At 50.9% G+C, this 21,960-nt stretch overlaps 1 protein-coding gene across 7 annotated transcripts in view; it reads left to right on the top strand.

Annotated features, from left to right (window-relative positions):
- UBR4 (ubiquitin protein ligase E3 component n-recognin 4) overlaps positions 1–21,960 on the top strand; it is a 136,884-nt gene that overhangs the window by 46,682 nt on the left and 68,242 nt on the right. For 3 of the 7 annotated variants that reach the window (XM_086325299.1, XM_086325269.1, XM_086325327.1), the window contains exons 30-54: positions 1,872–1,973; positions 2,282–2,382; positions 2,629–2,827; positions 3,205–3,393; positions 3,813–3,876; positions 5,590–5,781; positions 6,329–6,399; positions 6,487–6,634; positions 7,071–7,298; positions 7,948–8,118; positions 9,748–9,930; positions 10,772–10,930; positions 11,266–11,418; positions 11,871–12,098; positions 12,692–12,849; positions 13,781–13,952; positions 14,209–14,410; positions 15,583–15,746; positions 16,180–16,396; positions 17,210–17,426; positions 18,189–18,221; positions 19,324–19,387; positions 19,813–19,947; positions 20,911–21,085; positions 21,792–21,875. In XM_086325299.1, the coding sequence (XP_086181425.1) occupies positions 1,872–1,973; positions 2,282–2,382; positions 2,629–2,827; positions 3,205–3,393; positions 3,813–3,876; positions 5,590–5,781; positions 6,329–6,399; positions 6,487–6,634; positions 7,071–7,298; positions 7,948–8,118; positions 9,748–9,930; positions 10,772–10,930; positions 11,266–11,418; positions 11,871–12,098; positions 12,692–12,849; positions 13,781–13,952; positions 14,209–14,410; positions 15,583–15,746; positions 16,180–16,396; positions 17,210–17,426; positions 18,189–18,221; positions 19,324–19,387; positions 19,813–19,947; positions 20,911–21,085; positions 21,792–21,875 (3,809 nt within the window). The remainder of the gene's footprint in view (positions 1–1,871; positions 1,974–2,281; positions 2,383–2,628; positions 2,828–3,204; positions 3,394–3,812; positions 3,877–5,589; positions 5,782–6,328; positions 6,400–6,486; positions 6,635–7,070; positions 7,299–7,947; positions 8,119–9,747; positions 9,931–10,771; positions 10,931–11,265; positions 11,419–11,870; positions 12,099–12,691; positions 12,850–13,780; positions 13,953–14,208; positions 14,411–15,582; positions 15,747–16,179; positions 16,397–17,209; positions 17,427–18,188; positions 18,222–19,323; positions 19,388–19,812; positions 19,948–20,910; positions 21,086–21,791; positions 21,876–21,960) is intronic. The other 4 variants (XM_086325315.1, XM_086325310.1, XM_086325277.1 and 1 more) reach the window with 3 other exon arrangements.

Below are 21,960 nucleotides of genomic sequence, written 5' to 3'. Positions count from 1 at the left end.
AGCGAGGTCCCTGTTGTGCTTTTTAACAGAAAGTTCTGTGCTTGTGTGCGTCTTGCATTCTTGAGGACACATAGGAAGACTTGTTTGGAATCCTCTTCTGTGATTCATTCTTAGGGATGAGTGTGCTGTCCTGGATGTGGTACTGTCTGCAAAGGAGCTTGATGCAGTTTCTAACATTTTTGTGACTGTGCGTGTGAGATAGGTGTTCTGTGGCGTAAAGGTGATCTCATTGCGTTGTTTGACCATGCTGGCCATGTTGATGTAGGCGAGTCTTAAAAGAGCAGTTGAGTAAGTTAGTTTTATCCCACTGAGAACTATAAAGATGAAGGGTGCCAGGAATTGTGATTTCCCGCCTTTTTCTTGTCCAGCAGTCCAGGTTTTCGTGAGGGACTGTTTTTTTTCCTCTCTCCCCACTTCTCTTTTGTCACCCCTCCCCGCCTGCCAAGGCAGGAGACGTGGATTCGATCCCTGGGTCAGGAAGATCCCCTGGAGGAGGACATGGCAACCCACTCCAGTGCTCTTGCCTGGAGAATCCCCTGGACAGAGGAGCCCAGCGGGCTGCAGCCCATGGGCTCGCAGAGAAAAGTGACGTAGCATGCCTGCACGTCGCACTTCCTTTACGCCCTCTCTCTACCTCCAGTCCTCCCCTCCTTTCCCCTCCTCTTCCTGATAGTTTGAGATAACAGCTCTGCTTCTTTGAACTCTTAGCTACTGACTACATCACTTATTTTAGATTTTAGGAATTTTTTGTTTTATTGCAGTTTTAATTCCTCATTTATTTAGCACCTGCTGTATGCTTACTCCTTGGAAGGAAAGTTATGACCAACCTAGATAGCATATTCAAAAGCAGAGACTACTTTGTCAACAAAGGTCCGTCTAGTCAAGGCTATGGTTTTTCCAGTAGTCATGTATGGATGTGAGAGTTGGACTATGAAGAAGGCTGAGCGCCGAAGAATTGATGCTTTTGAACTGTGGTGTTGGAGAAGACCCTTGAGAATCCCTTGGACTGCAAGGAGATCCAACCAGTCCATTCTGAAGGAGATCAGCCCTGGGATTTCTTTGGAAGGAATGATGCTAAAGCTGAAACTCCAGTACTTTGGCCACCTCATGCGAAGAGTTGACTCATTGGAAAAGACTCTGATGCTGGGAGGGATTGGGGGCAGGAGGAGAAGGGGACGACAGAGGATGAGATGGCTGGATGCCATCACCTACTCGATGGACCTGAGTTTGAGTGAACTCCGGGAGTTGGTGATGGACAGGGAGGCCTGGCGTGCTGCGGTTCATGGGGTCGCAAAGAATTGGACACGACTGAGCGACTGAACTGAACTGAACTGTATGCCAGGGTTTATGCCAAGCTTTGACAAAACAAAACTAAATATTGCCCTCAAGGTGTAGCCGTAAATAGACTTAGGACTTTTTTTTAATAGTTTAAAATTGGGTTTTTAAAAATACATTTTAAAACTGTATTTTCGGCTCTGCTGGGTCTTCACCGCTGCGTGGACTTCTCTGGTTGCGGGGTCAGGGCTGCTCCCTGCTTGTGGTGCGTGGGCTCCTCCGTGTGGCGGCTTCTCCTGTTGGGGCATAGGATCCAGGGTGCTCGGGCTTCAGCACTTGCGGCCTGTGGGCTTAGGAGTCGCACCTGCTGGGCTCCACAGCACAAGCTCAATGGTTGTTGCTCATGGGCTGAGTTGTCCCATGGCAGGTGGGGTCTTCCCGGACCAGGGATTGAACCCGTGTCCCCTGCATCGGCAGGCAGGTTCTTTATCACTAAGCCACCAGGGAAAGCCGTAGACTTCTGAATTGTTAAAGGTAGTATTAGGACTTCGAAACAGCCCTTGTTTCTATAGTTGATTTTTCTTTTGGATTTTCAGTGGACTTGATGAATCCATCTTAGAGGAATGTCTCCAGTATTTGGAAAAGCAACTGGAAAGCAGCCAGGCTCGGAAAGCTATGGAGGACTTTTTCTCTGACAGGTGAGCTATGTTGCGTTCTCCTCAGTGCGGATTTCTGAATGCCTTCCAGAAGCAAGGACTGTGTTGACCTGGTTGTTCTCTCAGGAAATACAAAAGCTTGCTTAGATGTTTGTACTTCCAGGAGGACTGGTTAACTGCTGGCGCCTTGAGGTTATTGGTGAAGGGGGTTGTTTTTGATTCACTGGCATTGTTGACTCACAAGTGATCAGTTCTCCTAGAGGGGATGAGATTGTGAGGAAATAGAAAAGGATGCTTTTTATGTGACACTTAACATGATTCTTTGATTTTTTTCCCCTCCTGCCTTTCAGTGGAGAACTCGTGCAGATCATGATGGCAACAGCCAATGAGAACCTCTCTGCTAAATTCTGTAACCGAGTTTTGAAATTCTTCACCAAACTCTTCCAGCTGAGTGAGTGACAGCTTTTAATAATCTTCTTAGGGGAACTTTGATGTCCAGTTAATGACTGTGCCTATCTTCTCCCCGAGTGTAACTACAGCAGAGGAATGCTAACAAGTGGAGAGAATTCCTCAGAGAAAGTTTGGAAGGAAGTCGAAGGCTTGCTTGGAGCCTTTCCCCCTTCCCTGGCTCATGGTCTGGGCCTCTTGCCTCCCCTCGCCCTCCTTCACTGACCGTCGCCTCTCGCTCTGTCCCCAGCTGAGAAGAGCCCTAACCCAAGCCTCCTGCATCTCTGCGGCTCCCTGGCCCAGCTGGCTTGCGTGGAGCCGGCGCGTCTCCAGGCATGGCTCACCCGCATGACTGCATCACCCCCCAAAGATTCCGATCAGCTGGACGTGATCCAAGAGAACAGGCAGCTGCTGCAGTTGCTGACCACCTACATTGTTCGGGAAAACAGGTAGAGCACCTGTGTTCATATCACGCGTTCCGACAGCCCCAGCAACAGGGCAAGAGCGTTTGCAGCTGTGTTTCCTTCAGCCTCAGTCCTGAAGCATTTGCAGCGATCCCGTAGCTCTCTCTCAGTAGGCTTAAGGAATCTAGCATATCTCCTTGATTTTTCCCCTGAAAAAACTTTTGCAGTGGCTTCGTCTGTCAGTTGTAACACGTGTGATCGTTTTATGGTCTAGTAGTCCAAGTGCACAACTTGGCTTAGTGTGTGTGATCATGCATTTAATGTTTAATTTTAAACGCCTCTTAGAAATTCTAAATTCTTACAAATTTAATACTGCTGATTCTTACTGAATATTTACCAGTGTGATGTTTCTTTTCTACCAGTCAAGTTGGGGAAGGTGTGTGTGCTGTGCTTTTGGGCACCTTGATCCCCATGGCAACAGAGATGCTGGCCAACGGTGATGGGACCGGTTTCCCTGAACTCATGGTTGTCATGGCCACCCTGGCCGGTGCAGGTCAAGGTGCTGGCCATCTTCAGCTTCATAATGCTGCTGTGGACTGGCTGAGTAGATGGTAAGAGGATGAAATGGGAGGATCGCATCTGTAGTTTACACCATTGCTCTTAAGGGGGATAATTAATTGCAGGCTATTTTTTTGTAGCTCAGAGTAAGTTTAAAAGAAACTTGAAGCTCTGTCTTTTTATTGGGATTATTCACTGTAGATTCAGTCAGTTCAAGTTCAGTTTGGATTTAATCTCTACTCTTTTATTAGTAGAGTTTCTTGTTCATTATTCCTAGGACAAGTCTTGGGAAAGTGTACCAACTATCTCTGATAGGAACAGAACCCCCTAATCGCTGATGACCCACATAATTTCCAAAGAATGCCTTTTGTTCACTTTGTCTACAAATTGATGCAAGATACATGGAAATGCTTCCCTTCTTTGGTTCCTTAGATGATTTTGTGTCCCATCCCCCCCCTTTTTTATTTGACAGCAAGAAATATCTGTCACAGAAGAATGTGGTTGAAAAACTGAATGCCAATGTAATGCACGGAAAGGTAAGGAGAGTGAGGGGAGCGATGGGTCCTGTCTTTGTGGCCGGGTGGAGGGAAGTGCCTTTCCTGTTGGTTTCTGTCCCTGGCTCCCCTGCAGAGGGAAAGGCCTAGGATCTCAAAGACCTCGAAGCGTGTCATCACCAAGTGCACGCCCACAGGCCTCTTCCTGGGGGCAAGAAGTGGTCTGGAGGAAATGTTCTGCGAAACAGACATCCAACAGAATCCTTCTGAAAACAGTGAATTACTGCTGTGTTTAGCTATTGGTATTCTCTGGGAAATTGTCTGCTGCTCCTGCATTGGGATTGTGTGCTCTGAGTGTCAGACACAGGTTCCCGTTTACTTCCTCAGCGCCAGTCCAGATGCTAGAATCGTTTATGTTATTTGGAGGTTCAGGCCACTGTGCTGAGAAAAAGGGTGGCAACTGGCAGAAATCTTGCATTTGAACATTTTCTCCCTCTACCCAACCTGCGAGCCTGTCATTGTCGCTAATTTAAATGTTTTTCACTAATGGTTAAAAAAATGATTATGGCAGGGAAAAAAGCCAATGAGAGGTTACTCATACTTTAATACAATCTTTTTATCTTTTTTCTTGAGGTATAATTGACACAGATATTAGTTTCAGGTTTACAGCATAGTGATCTGACATTTGTCTATATTGCAAAATGATCACAGTCTAATTAATATCCATCACCATACATAGTTAAATTTTTTTTCTTATAATGAGGACTTGTAAGACCTGCTCTCTTGGCGACTTTCAGATGTGCATACATTAGTATTAACTCTGGTCACCATGCTTGACATTTCATCTCCATGGCTTACTTATTTTATAACTGGAAGTTTGTATCTTTTGACTCACATCACCCACTTCACTGAATCACCCTCCTACCCCCTGCCTCTGGTACCACCACTCTGTTCTCTGTATCAGTCTAGTTTTTTCTTGAGTGATTTTTGTGTCTATCTCAACTTTATTTTCCTGGTTTACATTGTACTTCATTTTCTAAGGTTTTTAAATATATATACATTTATTTAGCTGTGCTGGGCCCTTGTAGCTGCTTGGGCGTTCTCTCGTCACTGCGAGCAGGGGCTGCGCTCTAGTACCGTTGGGCTCTCTTGTTGTGGAACCTGGGCCCCAGGGCTCGAGCGCTTCAGTAACTGCAGCTCCCAGGCTCTAGAGCGCAGGCTCAGTAGTTGTGGCCCATGGGCTTCATTGCCCCGTGGCTTGTGGGATCTTCCTGGATCAGGGATGAAACCCACGTCTGTTGTGTTGGCAGGTGGATTCTTTACCACTGAACCACCAGGGAAGCCCTATTTTATGATTTTTTAAAGAGTTGTCTTTGTGCTTAAAGGATGAATCATACTGATTCAGTACAGTTTCTTTAATTTTTAAAGTTTTTAAATTTTTTGGTTACCCCATGCAGCATATAGACTCTTAGTTCCCTGACCAGAGATCAGACCTGCATCCTTTGCATTGGAAGTGCTGAATCCTAAACCACTGGCCCCCAGGGAAGTCCCCGTGCAGTTTATTGGCCAGCCACTTGCTGTTGTAGTGCGAAGAGCTAAGGAAATAGATAATTAAAACATGTTATTTTTCTTCTCTGCTTTTTGTGCTGTTCCTTTGATCTTGAGCTTTATCGGAAAAAGCGTGAGAAAACACAATTTGCATGATAATGGAATGTGGAGAACTGACCTTTCATGGTGTGGTGGTCTTCTTTATAGCACGTGATGGTCCTAGAGTGCACCTGCCATATTATGTCTTACTTGGCTGATGTCACCAATGCCCTGAGCCAGAGTAACGGGCAAGGCCCGAGTCACCTGTCTGTGGATGGGGAAGAGCGGGCGATCGAGGTGGACTCTGACTGGGTGGAGGAGCTGGCGGTGGAAGAGGAAGACTCCCAGGCCGAGGATTCAGTAAGTGAGGTCACCACCACAGTCATGGCTGACCGCCACTTGCAGAGCTCACGTTAACAGGCCTTTGGCCTTCTTTTTTAGCTCCTGTGAGCTTCAGGACTTTGCCCAGTCCTTGTTGCTTATTCATAGCTTTCATGATTAATGCCAGGCTGATTCTCCAGGCCTGCAGAACAAGTGGTAGGACTCTACCTCCTAGAGGAAGGACCCTTAAATAAGCCTGGGCCTTCTCCCATCTGGAGGCACGTGTCCTGCAGTTCCAACTGGCTGTTGCATCCAAAATGGAGTTTCAGAGACGAGAGTTTTTCAGGGGGATGGTGTGAGCTGTGTTGTAGAGAAAGCGTAAGGTTTATTTTTTTTCTTAGCCACAAAACCTTAAGGTCTTATCTGAAATTACATCACATTTATAGCCTGCAAGCTCTCTCCAACTGGAATAGGTTTCTCCTATTCATTTATGAAGTCAGTGGTTTATTTTCCATAGAGTGTGTTTTTGTGGGTGCCTGTGTGGAAGGATGTATTTCTGATTTAAAAAAATTTGTTATCTTTGAAGGATGAAGATTCCCTTTGCAATAAACTCTGCACTTTTACCATCACTCAGAAAGAATTCATGAACCAGCATTGGTAAGAGGAGTTTTTCCTTTTTGGTGGGGCTTTCCAGGTTGGTGTTGGGGACTTCCGGACTCACTGCCTGGCTCTTATTCTTTCCAGGTACCACTGTCACACTTGCAAAATGGTCGATGGGGTGGGCGTGTGCACGGTATGTGCCAAGGTGTGCCACAAGGATCATGAGATTTCCTACGCCAAGTATGGATCTTTCTTCTGTGACTGTGGAGCCAAAGAAGATGGCAGCTGTTTGGTGAGAGATTAGGACATTCTCTTGGCTCTAAAGGGTGACTTGTTAGGGATACAGATGTGTAAGCCAAACTGGGAACTTCCCACGTCACCCTCATGGTGTCCTGGGTCAAGGACCAAGTTCTGATTCTGTCAATGATCAGTTGCATAGTCATGGCCTAAACACTTCACTTAGAACTGGAACTTGCAGTATCCTTAGAGATCTTGCAGTTTTTTCAAAGACCTTACCCCTACCCCAATTTTAAGACCTGTCGTTATGAGTGGGTGAAGTGTTAGCTATTAGGTGAATACCACAAAGATTAGAATTCAGGCTTTTGGATATTCTTTAAATGGTTAGCCAGTCTCCCCTTTGAGTCAGATTTTTCCTCTGAGATCTTAGGCAGTATTTCATCTGCGCTTGTGACAAGAAAGTGGGGGCCTGTGACATTTCCTGTCCCTAGGCTTTGGTGAAGCGAACTCCCAGCAGTGGCATGAGCTCCACCATGAAGGAGTCAGCATTTCAGACTGAACCCAGGGTTTCAGAGAGTCTCGTGCGCCACACCAGCACCTCCCCGGCGGACAAGGCCAAGGTCACCATCAGTGACGGAAAGGTTGCTGACGAAGAGAAGCCCAAGAAGAGCAGCCTGTGCCGCACTGTGGAGGGCTGCCGGGAGGAGCTGCAGAACCAGGTGGGCCCTGGTGGGAGGAGCTGCAGAACCAGGTGGGCCCTGGTGGAGGAGCCGCAGAGCTGGGTGGGCTCCGGCGGCGCACAGCGTGGGAGCAGAGCGTGGAGCCTGGCACGGCGCCCTCCTTCCTGCCCCACCAGTGGTGGCTTTGTCCTCCAAGGTTGCTGATGTCCAGCACGTGAATAGCAGGCGTGTGTGTGGTCCATCCCTGCGTCATAGGGAGTGTGTGGCTGAGGAGTGTTTGGGGCTTTGTGTGAAGGTGGGTTTTAGTTGTGTGATGCCCCGGGGCAAACGTTCTTGGTGCAGGCCCCTCATCTGCAGCACAGGGCACAGAAAGCGGTGGGTGGGTTGTTGGGTGGGGGTCGTCTCAGCCTCCCGAGGGGTGCATGCCTGGACGCGCTCTGGATGTCTCACTGCGCGGTGGGTGTGTGGAAACAGTGCTCACCAGCAGGGGGCCCCTGGTGTAGTGACCCAGTCGCATGCTGACTGGAACCAAATCCAGCGCTCGGACAGAGTGAAGTGAGGGCTGGAACACACACTTGCAGTGAGGAAGCCGGGTCCTGGGTTCTGTAGGTCGCTACTGGCAACATGATGATGAGTGTGACCCGTTCTTTTTCTTTTTTTTTCACTTGTGTATTTGGATTTTTCTCAGGCCAATTTCTCCTTCGCTCCTCTCGTGTTAGACATGCTCAGTTTCCTCATGGATGCCATTCAGACCAACTTCCAGCAGGCGTCCGCAGTGGGGAGTAGCAGCCGGGCCCAGCAGGCCCTCCGGGAGCTGCACACAGTGGACAAGGCGGTCGAGATGACGGACCAGCTGATGGTGAGTGGTCAGCGTTGGGGCCAGGGGCACGCGGGAGCCAGCACATCCGCTGGGAAGCCAGAGGCGCTCGATGCTCCAAGATGCATCCTTAGAAAGTCACCTGTGGGCGTTCAGAGCCTAGACTGTAAGAACCTGTGACATCCAATGTGAAAAACAGCATGTGGGGTACGTCTTCTCACGGAGGGAATCGGAGGTCACTTGGACCAACAGCGAATAAGTCTCCTTTTCAGTTCACGTAAATCTGTGAACCCCTGTGGGTGAGGAGTGACGTTTGGGGGCAGTTTTAATAGCTAGGAATGTCTTCTGTATGTAAAATAGAAGACCTCCTTGTTGTGTCTTCTCCCTCGAGATTGACATTGCATGCAGAAGTAATGCTGTCCTCTTGGGCTTGGAGCCTGTTAGGTGTCTTCCTTTAGTTCTTGCTGTGACGTGGGTGCTGAATTCTAAGTCGTTGTCCACTGTACGCCTGCTGCCCGGCACTGACTGTAGGACTCCTGGGGTGGTCTGCTCAGCCTCTCAAGCAGCTGTGTAAAATCAAACGGTAGGACTTCTCTGGTGGACCAGTGAGTGAGAACCCGCCTGCCAAGGCAGTGAACGTGGCTTTGATCTCTGGTCTGGGAACTGCCATCCCCCATGTGGGAGCAACTAAGCCCATGTGCTGCAATTACCAAAGCCCGCAAGCCTAGAGCCCATGGTCTAGAACAGGAGAAGCCCTGTGGTGAGAAGCCCGAGTGCCGCAGCGGGAAGTAGCCCCTGTTCACAACTGGAGAAAGCCTGTGTGTGGCAGAGAAGATCCAGGGCAGCCAGCGTTAAAGCAGAAAGGAAACTCGCGCACTTCTGGAAGGATAGTATAACAATGAGTGAGGTGCACGGATGGATCTCACAGGGTGACTGCTCACGGGCACTTGGTAGCACACACAGACAGACACACAGATATTCCGACGTTTTACCGAAAATCGGTCACCGTTGGGAATTCCCTAGGTTCCAGTCAGTCGGACTCTGCTTCCACTGCAGGGGGCCTGCGTTTAATCCCTGGTCAGGGAGCTAAGATTCTGCAGTGGCCAACCTCCCTCCCCTAAAAATCAGTCACAGTTTTAGAGCAGTGGTTTTAGACTTGCAGATATTAAAGATGAAGCTAGAAAAATATTGGGATGGTGTTGGTGATCCATAAGGTTGCTGACTTTTAATTTTATTGGGGTAAATCAATGAAAAAAAACACTATCATCATTATCATTTTATTTTTTAAAGGGCATTTTGGAATTCGTGGTGGTCCAGTGGTGAGGGTTCAGTGCTTTCCCTGTTGAGGGCCTGGGTTCCATCCCCGGTTGGGGAACTGAGATCCCACAAACTGTGTGGCTTGGCCTAAAAAGAAAGACAGAGGCGCTTGTTAACACTTAAAAAAACCCAGCACTCACGTTAATTTAGTTCTGTGCAGCACTTACTGCATTGTTCTTATTGCACTGACGGTAATTTTGATGAATTAACTCTCCATGGATTAGGAATCGGAAACTATTGCTCTTTAGTGAGTAAATTGCACATTATTTCAGTCATATGAACAGTGTGTGTATGAATCCACTTGGTCTATTTTGCCTTACTACTGCCTACTCTCTCTGCGTCCGTCTTTGCCAGGTTCCCACGTTAGGCTCCCAGGAAGGTGCCTTTGAGAACGTTCGGATGAATTACAGCGGAGACCAGGGTCAGACCATTCGCCAGCTGATTAGCGCCCACGTGCTCAGGAGGGTGGCTATGTGTGTGCTCTCCTCCCCTCACGGGCGCCGCCAGCACTTGGCTGTCAGCCACGAGAAAGGCAAGGTGGGTCCTCCAGTCCCCTCCCTCTCGTTTGAGATCGTGCTTGTCTGAGGTGCCGAGCAGAACACATAGGGGACAACACTCAGATTGGCCCGCCAGGAAAACGTCTGTTTTTCTGAATTCTAGCAAAGCTTCAGGGACAGATCTCAACAAGCTTTTCTGCTAGAACCCTGAGTTACTTTATTAGACTCAGAACTAGTATGACTGGAACAGAGACTAAAGAGTCAATTCCCACTCTGTGAGTCAAACCCCTAGGCAAGGTACGGACTGGAGGTTTCCTAGGACAGTGTGGCTTGCAGTCTTTCTCAGGTTAGCCACACTGGAGGACACAGTGGAGAGAGGAGAGTCTTCCTAGGAGGGCTCAGTGGTCCTTATTTAGTTCTTCCCTGCGCTCCCAGCCCTCCTGAAGACCCAAGGAAGTTTATGGAATTTTATAGAACAGGAGAAGTTAGAGTGTCTTAAGCTGTTCTGTTTTCCAGCATCTTCATTTGTTTTATCTTTACATTAAGTGAAAAAGAAACTAGAGATAAAAGTAGCTCTAACAGACTTTCAAAAACATTTTCGTAGAAAAACAAGAAGGGACAGTAGTATACGGGACCGTTGAGTGTCTTATGGACAGACTATGGAGTTGGCTTCTTTGGTCACCTCTAGAAAGAAGAAATGAAGGCATGCCATTCTTTAAGCCAGAGAAAATAGAGGCTGATACTGGTCTTGGGTTTTTGAAGAGACTTGCTCACAAAAACAGCCTCCAGATCAGTAGCTCTAGTGAAGGAGCTTTTGTTAACTGCTGGTGTTCTCTGAGAGGAAGAGGGTTGAGAATAAATCGGTAATTATTCCCTGGCAGATCACTGTCCTCCAGCTCTCAGCTCTCCTGAAGCAAGCAGATTCCAGCAAAAGGAAGCTGACTCTGACCCGCCTGGCTTCTGCCCCGGTGCCCTTCACTGTGCTGAGCCTCACAGGGAATCCTTGCAAAGAGGACTACCTGGCCGTTTGTGGGCTGAAGGTAATCCTGATCCAGTTTGGTTCTGTTGAGCTATAGGTCACTGTGACCTTCTCTCCTGTTCTTAGCTCCACTTTCTCTTACTCATTGTTGAGATTGGAACTTAAAAGCCATTGGGAACACGAAAGAAGTCTCTTGAATTTCTTCCACGTCATCCAGATTTCTCTTCTATTGGAAATAAGCTTTGTGTGTTGACAGCTGAATGTGTTACTCGACAGTCTGAGTACTGTCTGGAGGCGGGGAATGCCGGGGAAGAAAAGGCAGTGTCAGACTCTGAAGTGAGTTAGCCTACTTTCCAGATCGCCTTTTAACCATTCTGTTCCTCCACCCATGTCCAGGACTGCCACGTGCTGACCTTCAGTAGCTCAGGCTCTGTTTCGGATCACTTGGTTTTGCACCCCCAGTTGGCCACAGGGAACTTCATCATCAAAGCCGTGTGGTTACCTGGTTCACAGACCGAGTTAGCGATCGTCACCGCAGACTTTGTCAAGGTATAGGTACAGCTCTTTGATTGTCTGGTCTTACAGTGGTTTTGCTTTTAAATTCAGAATGCATGGTCTCCATTACGTGTGCCAGCTTCTTTTAGACATGAAAAATTTAAAAATCCTAATGTTTCGTTACTTTCTGTCCTGTTGCTGAGCAGGAGCTGTGCGTGTATAGGTAATAGAGAATTGATCCTGGTTCAGTCTCTGCTGTACTCAGCACACCGCTCTTCATTGCTGTTCTCAGTATAGCGTTTGTTTCTGTGTCTCCTCTGCTCATTCCTTGAGAGAGAGTGGAGAGAGACCTTGTTTATCTTTGTGTGCTCAGCGCCTAGCACTGACGGGCGTGTGCTGAGTGGAGGAGCGCCCTCCCTCAGCCCTGCCGCTCCCTGCACGCATCGGGAGCGTGTGGGCCTGGGGCTGAGGTTGACCTCCCTCATCTGACCTCTCTTCTCTCGCAGGTTTATGACCTGTCGGTGGATGCCTTGAGTCCAGCCTTCTACTTTCTCCTGCCTAGCTCAAAGATAAGAGACGTTACCTTCCTCTTCAACGAGGAGGGGAAGAACATCATTGTTATAATGTCCTCGGCGGGGTACATCTATACGCAGCTCATGGAGGAGGCCAGCAGTGCCCAGCAGGGGCCCTTCTATGTCACCAACGTGCTGGAAGTCAACCACGAGGACCTGAAGGTTAGGGCACGCGGCGCCGCTTCCCCCCGGGCCGGGGCTCATCAGCCAGCGGCTCTCTTAGTGTCTCTCCTTTAACTTCTACGTGACCGCAAAGCTCTAGTTCTTAAGGGTTAGACTTGACGCTCCTTTATTCTCATAGTGTTTTTAGGATTTACCACGGGGGTCTCACGCTTAGAGAATGAGAGCCCTTAATTACGGTCTAGAGTGAATGACCAGGGGCGTCCTGGTGGTCCAGTGGTTGAGAATCCACCTGCCTGTGCAGGGGGCGTGGGTTTGATCCCCGTCTGGAAAGATTCACACGCCGTGGGGGCGCCAAGCCCACGAGCCGCAGTACTGAGCCTGCCGCTGCAGCTACTGAAGCCCGAGTGTCCAGAGCCTGTGGTTTGCAGCGAGACCTCACACTGCAGCTAGAGAGCAGCCCGTGTTCACAGTTAGAGGAAGCCTGCATGTATCGTTGAGGACCCAGCGCAGCCGGAAATCAAGCAAAGCACCCGAATACATTAAAAACAAACAAAATGAATGGCCGGCCGCGGTGAGCGCCAGCGCCCAGGCGGCCCGAGGACTTAACGCGAGTGTTGTGTCTGTTGTGACAGGACAGTAACAGCCAGGTGGCAGGCGGCGGCGTGTCCGTCTACTACTCGCACGTGTTGCAGATGCTGTTCTTCAGCTACTGCCAAGGCAGGTCGTTTGCGGCCACGGTCAGCAGGACGACTCTGGAGGTGTTGCAGCTCTTCTCCATCAACATCAAAAGGTGGGCCTCAGCACTTACCCTTGAACTTCCACAGCGCCCCGTGTTCAACAGGGGAGCTCGCCCTTCCCGGGGACTCTCCCCTCCCTGCCTATGATCTCTAAACTGGGCAGCATCCGGCGTCGCTGGGTTGGCCAGTCTGCATGGTTTGTCCCCCCCAGCTGCTGGAGGTAGTTTGTGGGGGCCACTGTCACTCAGAAGGAAAAGCTGTACTCAAGGTAGCAAATGCGATTTTAATTTGATGAGAGAGTTTTCTCCCGGACATTCCTGCTGCCCTTGAAGTTTCCCTTCTGGTTGGGGTTGGGGTGGGGGTTGATCAGTAAATAGAACGTGACGTCAGAGCACGGGCACGGTGGCAGTTTGGGGAAGCGGGGGCTGCCATCAGGCTCCCAGAAGATAGGGGTATGTGAGGTGGAGGGTGTTCTATTTAAGGGGGTATGTGAGGTGGAGGGTGTTCTATTTAAGGGGGAGGCAGAGGAGGTTCACGGTTGCTTCCCCTCTTTTTCTTTTCTGCCACCGAAAAGCCATCACAGCACTTCCTCTCCGCTGTCTACTTTGTGAATCAGCCGGTTTGGGGTGAAATAAAATGGATGCCATTCATTCATAGCTTGATGTGCTTGGAAATTCTTAGAAGGACAATGGGTTGTCAGCCTTTGGCACCTCCGTGGGCCTGTGCACTTGTTAGCCTTAGGCCCACAGGGCCACCGATCCCCTCAGACAGGGGAGAGCCTGAACCAGGACTCCCGCTGGGGCATGCATTGTGTGTGAGACTGCATGTGGCTCAGACTAAAACTGGGGCTCCTGGGTAATTTGAGTCCTCGGGTGGGTATATTTCTCTGAGAGTCCAGTAGGTAGTGAGGGTGTCCTTCACTACTAACAAAAGAGCTGTTAGATGGTGAGTGACACCCTGCCCGGCCACTTCTGTCGTCCGCAGTCCCAACGGTGGTAGCAAGGCGCCTCCCGCTCTGTGTCAGTGGTCTGAGGTGATGAACCACCCTGGCCTGGTGTGCTGTGTCCAGCAGACTACAGGCGTGCCCCTGGTGGTGATGGTGAAACCAGACACTTTTCTCATCCAGGAGATTAAGACTCTTCCTGCCAAAGCAAAGGTGAGTGCCTTGTTCCCCCATCGCTTGAGTAGACCGTGACCCTGCCCTGTTTTGTATTTGTATATTCCGTCCTTTCCCCAGCTCTCCTGACAAGAGACCTATAGAAGAATCTGCTCCTAGACGCCTATTCTTTGCCAGCCTTTTGCACTCCCCCCGTTGACCGTGAAGCCAGTGGCTTCTCTGCCTCGTCTGTGTAGGTCTTGGGAACTTTGTTCCGTAGGTGTGGGAACTAACACGGCCTGTCCCCGCCTCCTAGATCCAGGACATGGTGGCCATCAGGCACACGGCCTGCAACGAGCAGCAGCGGACGACGATGATCCTGCTGTGTGAGGACGGCAGCCTGCGCATCTACATGGCCAACGTGGAGAACACCTCCTACTGGCTGCAGCCCTCCCTGCAGCCCAGCAGCGTCATCAGCATCATGAAGCCCGTCCGCAAGCGCAAGACAGCCACCATCAGTAAGGCCCTGCCGCCGCCGAGTCGTGCCCGGGGAGGGGACTCGGGGCAGATGGTCATGGTACCTGTGAGCAGTGGGGCTGGGCCTTCTTCAGTGCTAAGGGTCTGCACTTCCAGGGCAGGGGGCGTGAGTTCAGTCTCTGGTCGGCTCAGATCGCAGATGCCTTGTGGCATGACAGAAGAAAGAAACGGGGACTGCCTTGCTTGTGTGGCTCATAAAGGTAGAGCTGGTGCCGGCTAGCTCCCCAGAAGCAGCGTCGAGGCTCCTGCAGCCGCCCCCTTTCTGTGCAGGCGAGCATTTGTTGGCGCTCCTCTGCAGACAGCAGTTCCTAGGTGCCCAGGAAAGGATGCTCTCTTGGATCTGGTTTCAGATAGTTTTCTCTGGGTTTAGGGAAAGTGGCTTACTTGATGCAGCGGGCAGGACGGAACTGGCGGAGGAGTAGATCCTTCAGTTGGTTCATTCTCACCAAGTAGTGTGGAAGCCAGGTCTTCCCTGGTGGCTCAGCTTAAGAATCCACCTGCAGTGCAGGAGACATCAGTTCGATCCCTGGATTGAGAAGATCCCCTGGAGGGGAGGGCATGGCAACCCACTCCAGTACTCTTGCCAGAAAAATCCCATGGACAGAGCCTGGCGGGCTAGAGTCCACAGGGTCGCAGAGTGAAGAGACTGAGAGACGCGACTGAAGAGACTGAGCACGTACGCACGCCGTGCGGAAGCCGTCATAGGTGTCCGAGCTGGGAGTCTTGCTCCTGAGTGGTGAAGCAGGACTCTTCCAGGAGTGAACGCTTGAATTTAGGTCTGAGCGAAAAGATCGTTACAGCGTTCTTCCCACTCCCTGGAGTCTGTTCTAGAGCCTGTGTTTTAGAAAATTGTGCAGCTCATCCTTTATAAAGAAATAGTTTCTCTTGTTTATTTTGGATAAGCCAGCTCTGAGAGAGCCTGTTGTGAGTGAGTGTTCCGGATCCTGACCCCAGATCTCTTTGCCCTGCAGGGTCGTGTTGTGGTTGCGGGTGGTGACTGTTGGGCCGCTGACCATGTGTAGGCATCATAGTGATGCCAACTGTGTAATCCCGAGTTGGCCTAAGGTTGGGACGCACGTGTGTGAGCTCGGGCAGAGTTGGTGGGGCCGCACTAATGATGGTGCTCTCTGGCCCCCGGCACTGCCCTCCACAGCAGCCCGCACCTCCAGCCAGGTGGCCTTCCCCATCGACTTCTTCGAGCACAACCAGCAGCTGAGCGACGTGGAGTTCGGTGGGAATGACCTCCTGCAGGTGTACAACGCGCAGCAGATAAAGCACCGGCTGAATTCCACTGGCATGTATGTGGCCAACACCAAGGTGAGGCCCGGCTGCACAGCCCTGGGTGCAGCCCCTGGGAGGCAGGGCTCGCGAGCAGTAGGGTTTGAGGAAAACATCTCCTGTCAGGGTGCGAGACTCACAGTCACTAACCCTTGACTCTAGTCTAACGATCCCAGAATAAACAGATACTCTCAGCTCCATGCAGAAGGGGTCCTGCTCCCATGTTACCAGCAGGGTTACTGTGCACAGGGCTCAGGAGGCGGTTAATGCCGGGGAGAAAAGGAGCCTGAAATGGAAGGGTCTCCTCCCTGCCTGTGTTTCCCGTCCTTGGAAGCAAGGGAGTCATTGCCAAGGAACTAAAGGATAAAGGTCTTGTGTAGGGTCGCACGTGTGTCACTGTGTTAGGGAGGCCCGGAAGTTGGCCCTTCAGAGCTTGTGTTCATTTTGCCATGTGCGCCTCTCCCCCCTCCAGCCCGGTGGCTTCACCATTGAGATCAGTAACAACAACAGCACCATGGTGATGACAGGCATGCGCATCCAGATTGGGACCCAGGCAATTGAGCGGGCCCCGTCGTACATTGAGATCTTCGGCAGAACCATGCAGCTTAACCTCAGTCGCTCACGCTGGTTCGACTTCCCCTTCACCAGAGAAGAAGCCCTGCAGGCTGATAAGAAGCTGAACCTCTTCAGTGAGTCCCCAGCTCCTGGCACAGATTGTATCCGTCTTGCGATTAATTCTGACCAAGGGGCCACTTCTCTGTGGCTCTCCAGGATTCTGGGGTCCCCCTGCTCTACTGATAGCTCTGTGATCTCTGCCATCAGGAAGCATTGAGATATAAAGGAGGCAAGGGATATACTTGAGAATAGGAGGGGTAGAGACGGGGCAGCTACTTCAGGGCTCGTTTCTATAGGCTTGAGTGACCTTGCCGATGTGGCTGCCTGCCTGTCTAGGCAGAAAGGTGGCGAGACTAACGCTTGACATCACAAAGCGCTCTGAAAGTGCAGTTGAGGGCCTCAGGGCACACGTCACCGAGAGGTGTTTAGCAGTGCCCTTAAAGCCTCAGAGTAGACATCTCGGGGCCTTCCATGAGGTTGACAACTTTCCCTACCATTTACTGGCCGGCCACCTGTGTCTTTCTTCCAGAAATAGTTGCTGTTAGTAGGAATGAGGATGATCTGTGCTTTGAACAAAAGGAGTGTTCCCTGGGGGTAGAGTTGGGAAACATGGTATTCTGATAGCACCAGAGGATCCCTGCACTGGTATTTGGGGTCTCTTCTTCTGAGAGACTTCGCAGACTTTTGGTTCATGGAACTGTGTCTTCACGTATTCAGCATCTGTACCAGGTGAAAGTGCTGCTGAAGTCTCAGGAGATAAAGTTCCTTTCTGACCGTGAACTGTATGTGGCTCACCACGTGGTCCACACCAGTCTGGTCTGCTCTGGAGGGGGTGGTGTCACCGGTCAGAGATCATGCTTCCTAATGGCTTCTCGTGCCTGTTGTAGTTGGGGCCTCGGTGGATCCAGCAGGCGTCACCATGATCGATGCTGTGAAAATTTATGGCAAGACTAAGGAGCAGTTTGGCTGGCCTGATGAGCCTCCGGAAGAATTCCCTGCTGCCTCCGTCAGCAACATCTGTCCTTCGAACCTGACCCAGAGCAACGGCACTGGAGACAGCGACTCGGCGGCCCCCGCCGTCACGGGTGGCACCGTCCTGGAGAGGTACCGCGCTGGCGGGGCAGCCCTTTGTTCTCGCTGGCTCCGCTCTCCGGGCGGAACCTGAGTCTTGAGAGACCCAGCCCCTCCTAAGTGTCCCAGGCCTGGCCTGTGATTTTCAGGATTTCAAACCGCCCGCACACACAGGGTCTCCTGATGAGCAGACAGGGCTTGGCGGTGTGCTCAGAGCCGGCTAACTCCCAGGGCTCTGCCCAGGGGCTGCTGTCCCTTCCCTTCTCTTACTGCTCAGGTGCCCTTGGGAGCAGTCAGAGGCTGTTGACCAGACTATGCTTGAGCCAGAATTAGAGATTAGGATCCAGTCTTGCTGAAATTATAGGGGAAAATCTTCCCTTTCATTGTGATCTCATCATCTTTTCATCTTTCTCTGCAGCAGTTACTTCTTGTGGTAATAACACTGCTGCCAAGAGGCTGTCCCAGGCTTCTTGTAGCAGAGTTCAGAGCCCCCTGGGGCTCCCCCCAGTGGCCTTCTTAAGCACTGCGCTTGGCTTCTCTGTGCTGGGGAGCTGCTGGTTTGCCGCTGTAGATGCGGTGACTCAGAATGTAAGATGTTCATTTCTTACATTGAAGGTATAAGAGTAGCCTGGCTTGGAAGCACTGCCTCCCACCAGCAGCCTCCCTGCCCCTCCTTTTCTCTGTCTCCCCACGCCCTTCCCACTCTATTCTTATATTGTTTGCTTAGGATGTGTTTCCAGGTTTCTCTGAGCTTCACATTTTTTTCCTTTTTTTTTCTTTTGCTTCTCCCCCAAGTTCTGAAACTGAGTCCCTAACCAAGCTGGACCGGTTAGTATGCCCTCTTTCATTTCTTTGCACGAGCGAGTGTGTGTTAGAGAGCCGTGTAACTGATGGCGTGGCTTTGCGTTGATTCTGCTTCTGTGGACGAGTCCTGCTGCTGCTTTCTGTCTCCATCGTTGCATGGCTGCAGAGCTGTCCCGCGTCCCCGTGGAGAATGCGGGGGGCTGGACGTGCGCGCCTGGTGTCGGCCGCCCCGCCTTCCCCCACCGCCTCTGCAGGGGTGAGGAGGGCGTGGGGCGCCGAGTCAGTGGAGAAGGCCCGTCGTCGGAACAGCCAGGGAGCTTGTTCTGTCCTCCTGGGTCTTGTGCCCCAGGTCCCTCCCTCCTGCTGCCCTCTGCCCCTGGACCTTTTTCTCACCAGCTGCCTTCTCCACACTTGGCCCTGTCTGTCCAGAGCCTCAGCCCTCCCGACGGTGGTCTTTTTCCTGTGCTGCCTTAAACGCACACGAGGGGCCCTGGGCAGTGTTTCCTTTGGTACCCTTCAGTGGTTGGGTTTCTCATCCTTCCCTGAGAGAAAATTGCCCAGTTTTCTAAAGGGGCTTCATCGTACCCTTTGAATGTTCGTGATTGGCATAAACCTAAAAATCCAGTTGGTTCTCTTCCCCATACTGGGCGACTCCTAGGAAGTGCTTTTGTGCATTTTCTTGGAGGTGTAAGTCAAGTATAGCTCTCCCAGTGTAGGAAGATGGCTTGAACCTTTCCCTTTGTGTATCCCCTTTGCCCACTGATCTCGGGGCACCTGAGCTTCGGGTCCTGTCACATCGAGACTGTTAAGCCTGTCTCCGTGATCCCTGCCACAGGCAGCAGAAGGAAGCGCCCTTATCCTCTTTGAGGAAGGAAAGCCCTTTCTTTGAGTAACGGATTATGCGCGTGGCCTCAGGTTGATCTGCAAGCAGGAGCCGGGCTCCTTCCGGCCTGTGACACAGGGAACCCCACGCGTGGTGCCGGTGGCAGGTCTTACCGTGCTTTGATTTCGTATTTGGCATCCACTAGCTGTCCCTGAGGGCCTCGGGACTAGTCTGCGCAGGCTAAAGCACCAGGCGGAGGGAAGGGGGGCTCTCGTACTCAAGCCAGCTTTTCTGTCTCCCCAGGCTGGTTGTGAGTTCTTTAGAAGCCCTGGAAAGCTGCTTTGCTGTTGGCCCAATCATCGAGAAGGCAAGTTACTTTTTTAAAGCACATGGAAGCTTTCTGAAGAGGCAGGAGGTCAGTGGAGTGGTCAGAGGCCCCAAAGCCTTTCTCAGCTCAAGTACATTTATAGCATGATCTTGATTTGCAAAGGTGATCCAGTGGAGTCTTCAGCTTAAGGCTTTATGTCCTACTTCCAGGGCCCCATGGAGGAGTGTTCTGTAAAACAGGACGAGTGCTAATTAAAGAGCACTGTTGCAGGAGTCCTGATCTTGGTCTCGATTGCTGGCGATGTCGTGGGAGGGTTGTGATCTCGAAGTTCTTTGTTTTGTTCCCTGCGGCCCATGGAGCCCACGCTAGTCCTGGTAGCCGGGAAGGGGGAGGGCAGAGTGTGGGCAGCTCATCCTGCATGGACGGTGTGGGGTCAGTGGCAACCCTGCTGTCTTCTGCATCAGGAGAGAAACAAGAACGCAGCTCAGGAGCTGGCCACGCTGCTGCTGTCCCTGCCAGCCCCTGCCAGCGTCCAGCAGCAGTCCAAGAGCCTTCTGGCGAGCCTGCACACCAGCCGCTCAGCCTACCACAGCCACAAGGTAATCAGGGGCGTCTCCTGTCAAGGCGGACGTGGTGGCACTGACGGGAGAGCAAGTAAGTTGGCCTTTTGGATGCCAGCAAGGGTGTCACGGAGTCAGGCGGAGAGAGGAGAGCATTGAGGTCAGACCCACGTAGCCTCTAGGTTCTCCTGAGAAAGGAGTACCACTCAGAATGAGGACAGGCCTCTAACAGGCCCCTGGTTTGCGTTTTTTTTTTTTCCCCTGTTATATCAGTAGAATCGACAAGATCTAAGGAAGGGAGGGGAGGGACATTTGAGTCGGGCTTCTCGCTGGAGGACGGGGAGGGATGTCTCTCAGGTCAGGACTGCTGGTGCTGTCACTCCTGGGGTCCCGTGCAGGCCTCAGGGAGGAGGGCTTACTTGTTTGGGAAGAATTTGGTGAGTGGGTGAAAGAGCCTCAGGGAAGTCTGGGGAGAGGGGGTCTCACCTAGTAAAGTAAGTAGCAGTGGAAGACAGTAGGTCTGGCCAGTTTCTATGAGACATTTCAGGTCCATGAGGAGGGAGCCACCAGCCTGAATGCCTGGTTAGCTTTTCTGCCTCCAATGCAGAGAATTGAGAAACGCGAGTTTAACTTGCTGAACCTCTCAAGGAAAGGCAGTTTTGGAAACAGCTTTGGTATGAATCTGTAGAGAAATGACTTTGTAGGAAAGAAACCTGGGATGTTGCCATTCTGGAGAATTGGCTGGTTCTGGTTTTCCAATCAGACTTTGATACTAATTTCATGGCTTTCAAGTATTTTTAAGTGGCTTTAGCATTTTATGTGTAAGAAGTAGAACTGTGTTGGGCTGCCCTGAAGGTTTCTTTCAGGTAGTCGGTGGTAATTAACCTGTTCCCTTGAGAGGAAGTCGCCAGCCTGACAATCTGCCAGTTCCTCTCTCCTCTGGGCTTTAGTACCCAGGCCTTCTTTGCCTTTGGCTCATCCTCTGTGATTCTTTGGTTGTAGGATCAGGCCTTGCTGAGCAAAGCTGTGCAGTGTCTCAACACATCGAGCAAAGAAGGCAAGGATCTGGACCCTGAGGTCTTCCAGAGGCTGGTGGTCACGGCGCGCTCCATCGCCGTCACGCGCCCTAACAACCTGGTGCACTTCACGGAGTCCAGGCTGCCCCAGACGGAAACAGGTGAACTTGGCCTGTGTGGCCGCGGCCCTGAAGCCTGCCTGCTCATCTTCTTCACTCTCTCATCTTCTCGTAGTTCTCTCTGGCCTCTGATGGACTTCGTGCTCTGAGATAGGGATCTCACTGGCTCGTCTTTATAGCTTGTAGGGCTTCTGACATTAGAGTTGTACCATTTTAATAAATAGATACTGTTTCCAGTGCTTACCCCTTGGGTTACTCTTGAGTTTACTTAGTGTTCTGGACATCAGATGTAATCGGGCTCTGAAGTTACTGTCTCTTTAAAATCTTCAGGGGAAGGTTAAGCTTGTGCCCTGGTTGCTTTAAAGTAAGAGAATCAATCATATCTTCTGCTTTGGCGCTGTTCTTTTGCCAGTATTTTATTAACATGAGTAGCAGCCTGTCTCAGCGCTTGATGCTGTTTCCTCCTCTCCTCGTGCTGGCTGGGTACCGTACCTGCTTGGCTTTCATCAAATAGAGCTTATCAATGCCTTTACGGTTCTGTTATTCACATGCTCCCACAGGTTGTCGTCATCCTGTTCCTCCTCTAATACTATAATCCAGGAATCTTTTTAGAAAGTCTAAGATGTTCCCCTAGGTTTTAGAAGTCGAACAGTTGGACCTCAGATCTCTGACTCTGCTGTAAGATCCTGAATGCTCCCCCTGTTACTTAATTCTAACATCACTGTTTTCTGTGATATTCCTTTCCCAGACTGTTTTTTTCCTAGATGTGCCTGCTGGAATCTAGGGATAGTTGGCATATTGATTGGGGCCCCACTTGAAACTCCCTCCCCAGGCAAGCTTCCTTGACCTGAGTTAACCTTAAAACAAATTAAATTCCATCTTCAATTTACCGTCGTTAATCATTTTTTTTTCTCCTG

This window comes from Bos grunniens, chromosome 2, assembly GCF_055505025.1.
Source record: "Bos grunniens cultivar Pamir isolate PY7600 chromosome 2, Bosgru_T2T1.0, whole genome shotgun sequence".
Taxonomy (NCBI): domain Eukaryota; kingdom Metazoa; phylum Chordata; class Mammalia; order Artiodactyla; family Bovidae; genus Bos; species Bos grunniens.
The sequence above is the reverse complement of the archived record's forward strand: the minus strand, read 5'-3'. Positions and strand labels throughout refer to the sequence as shown.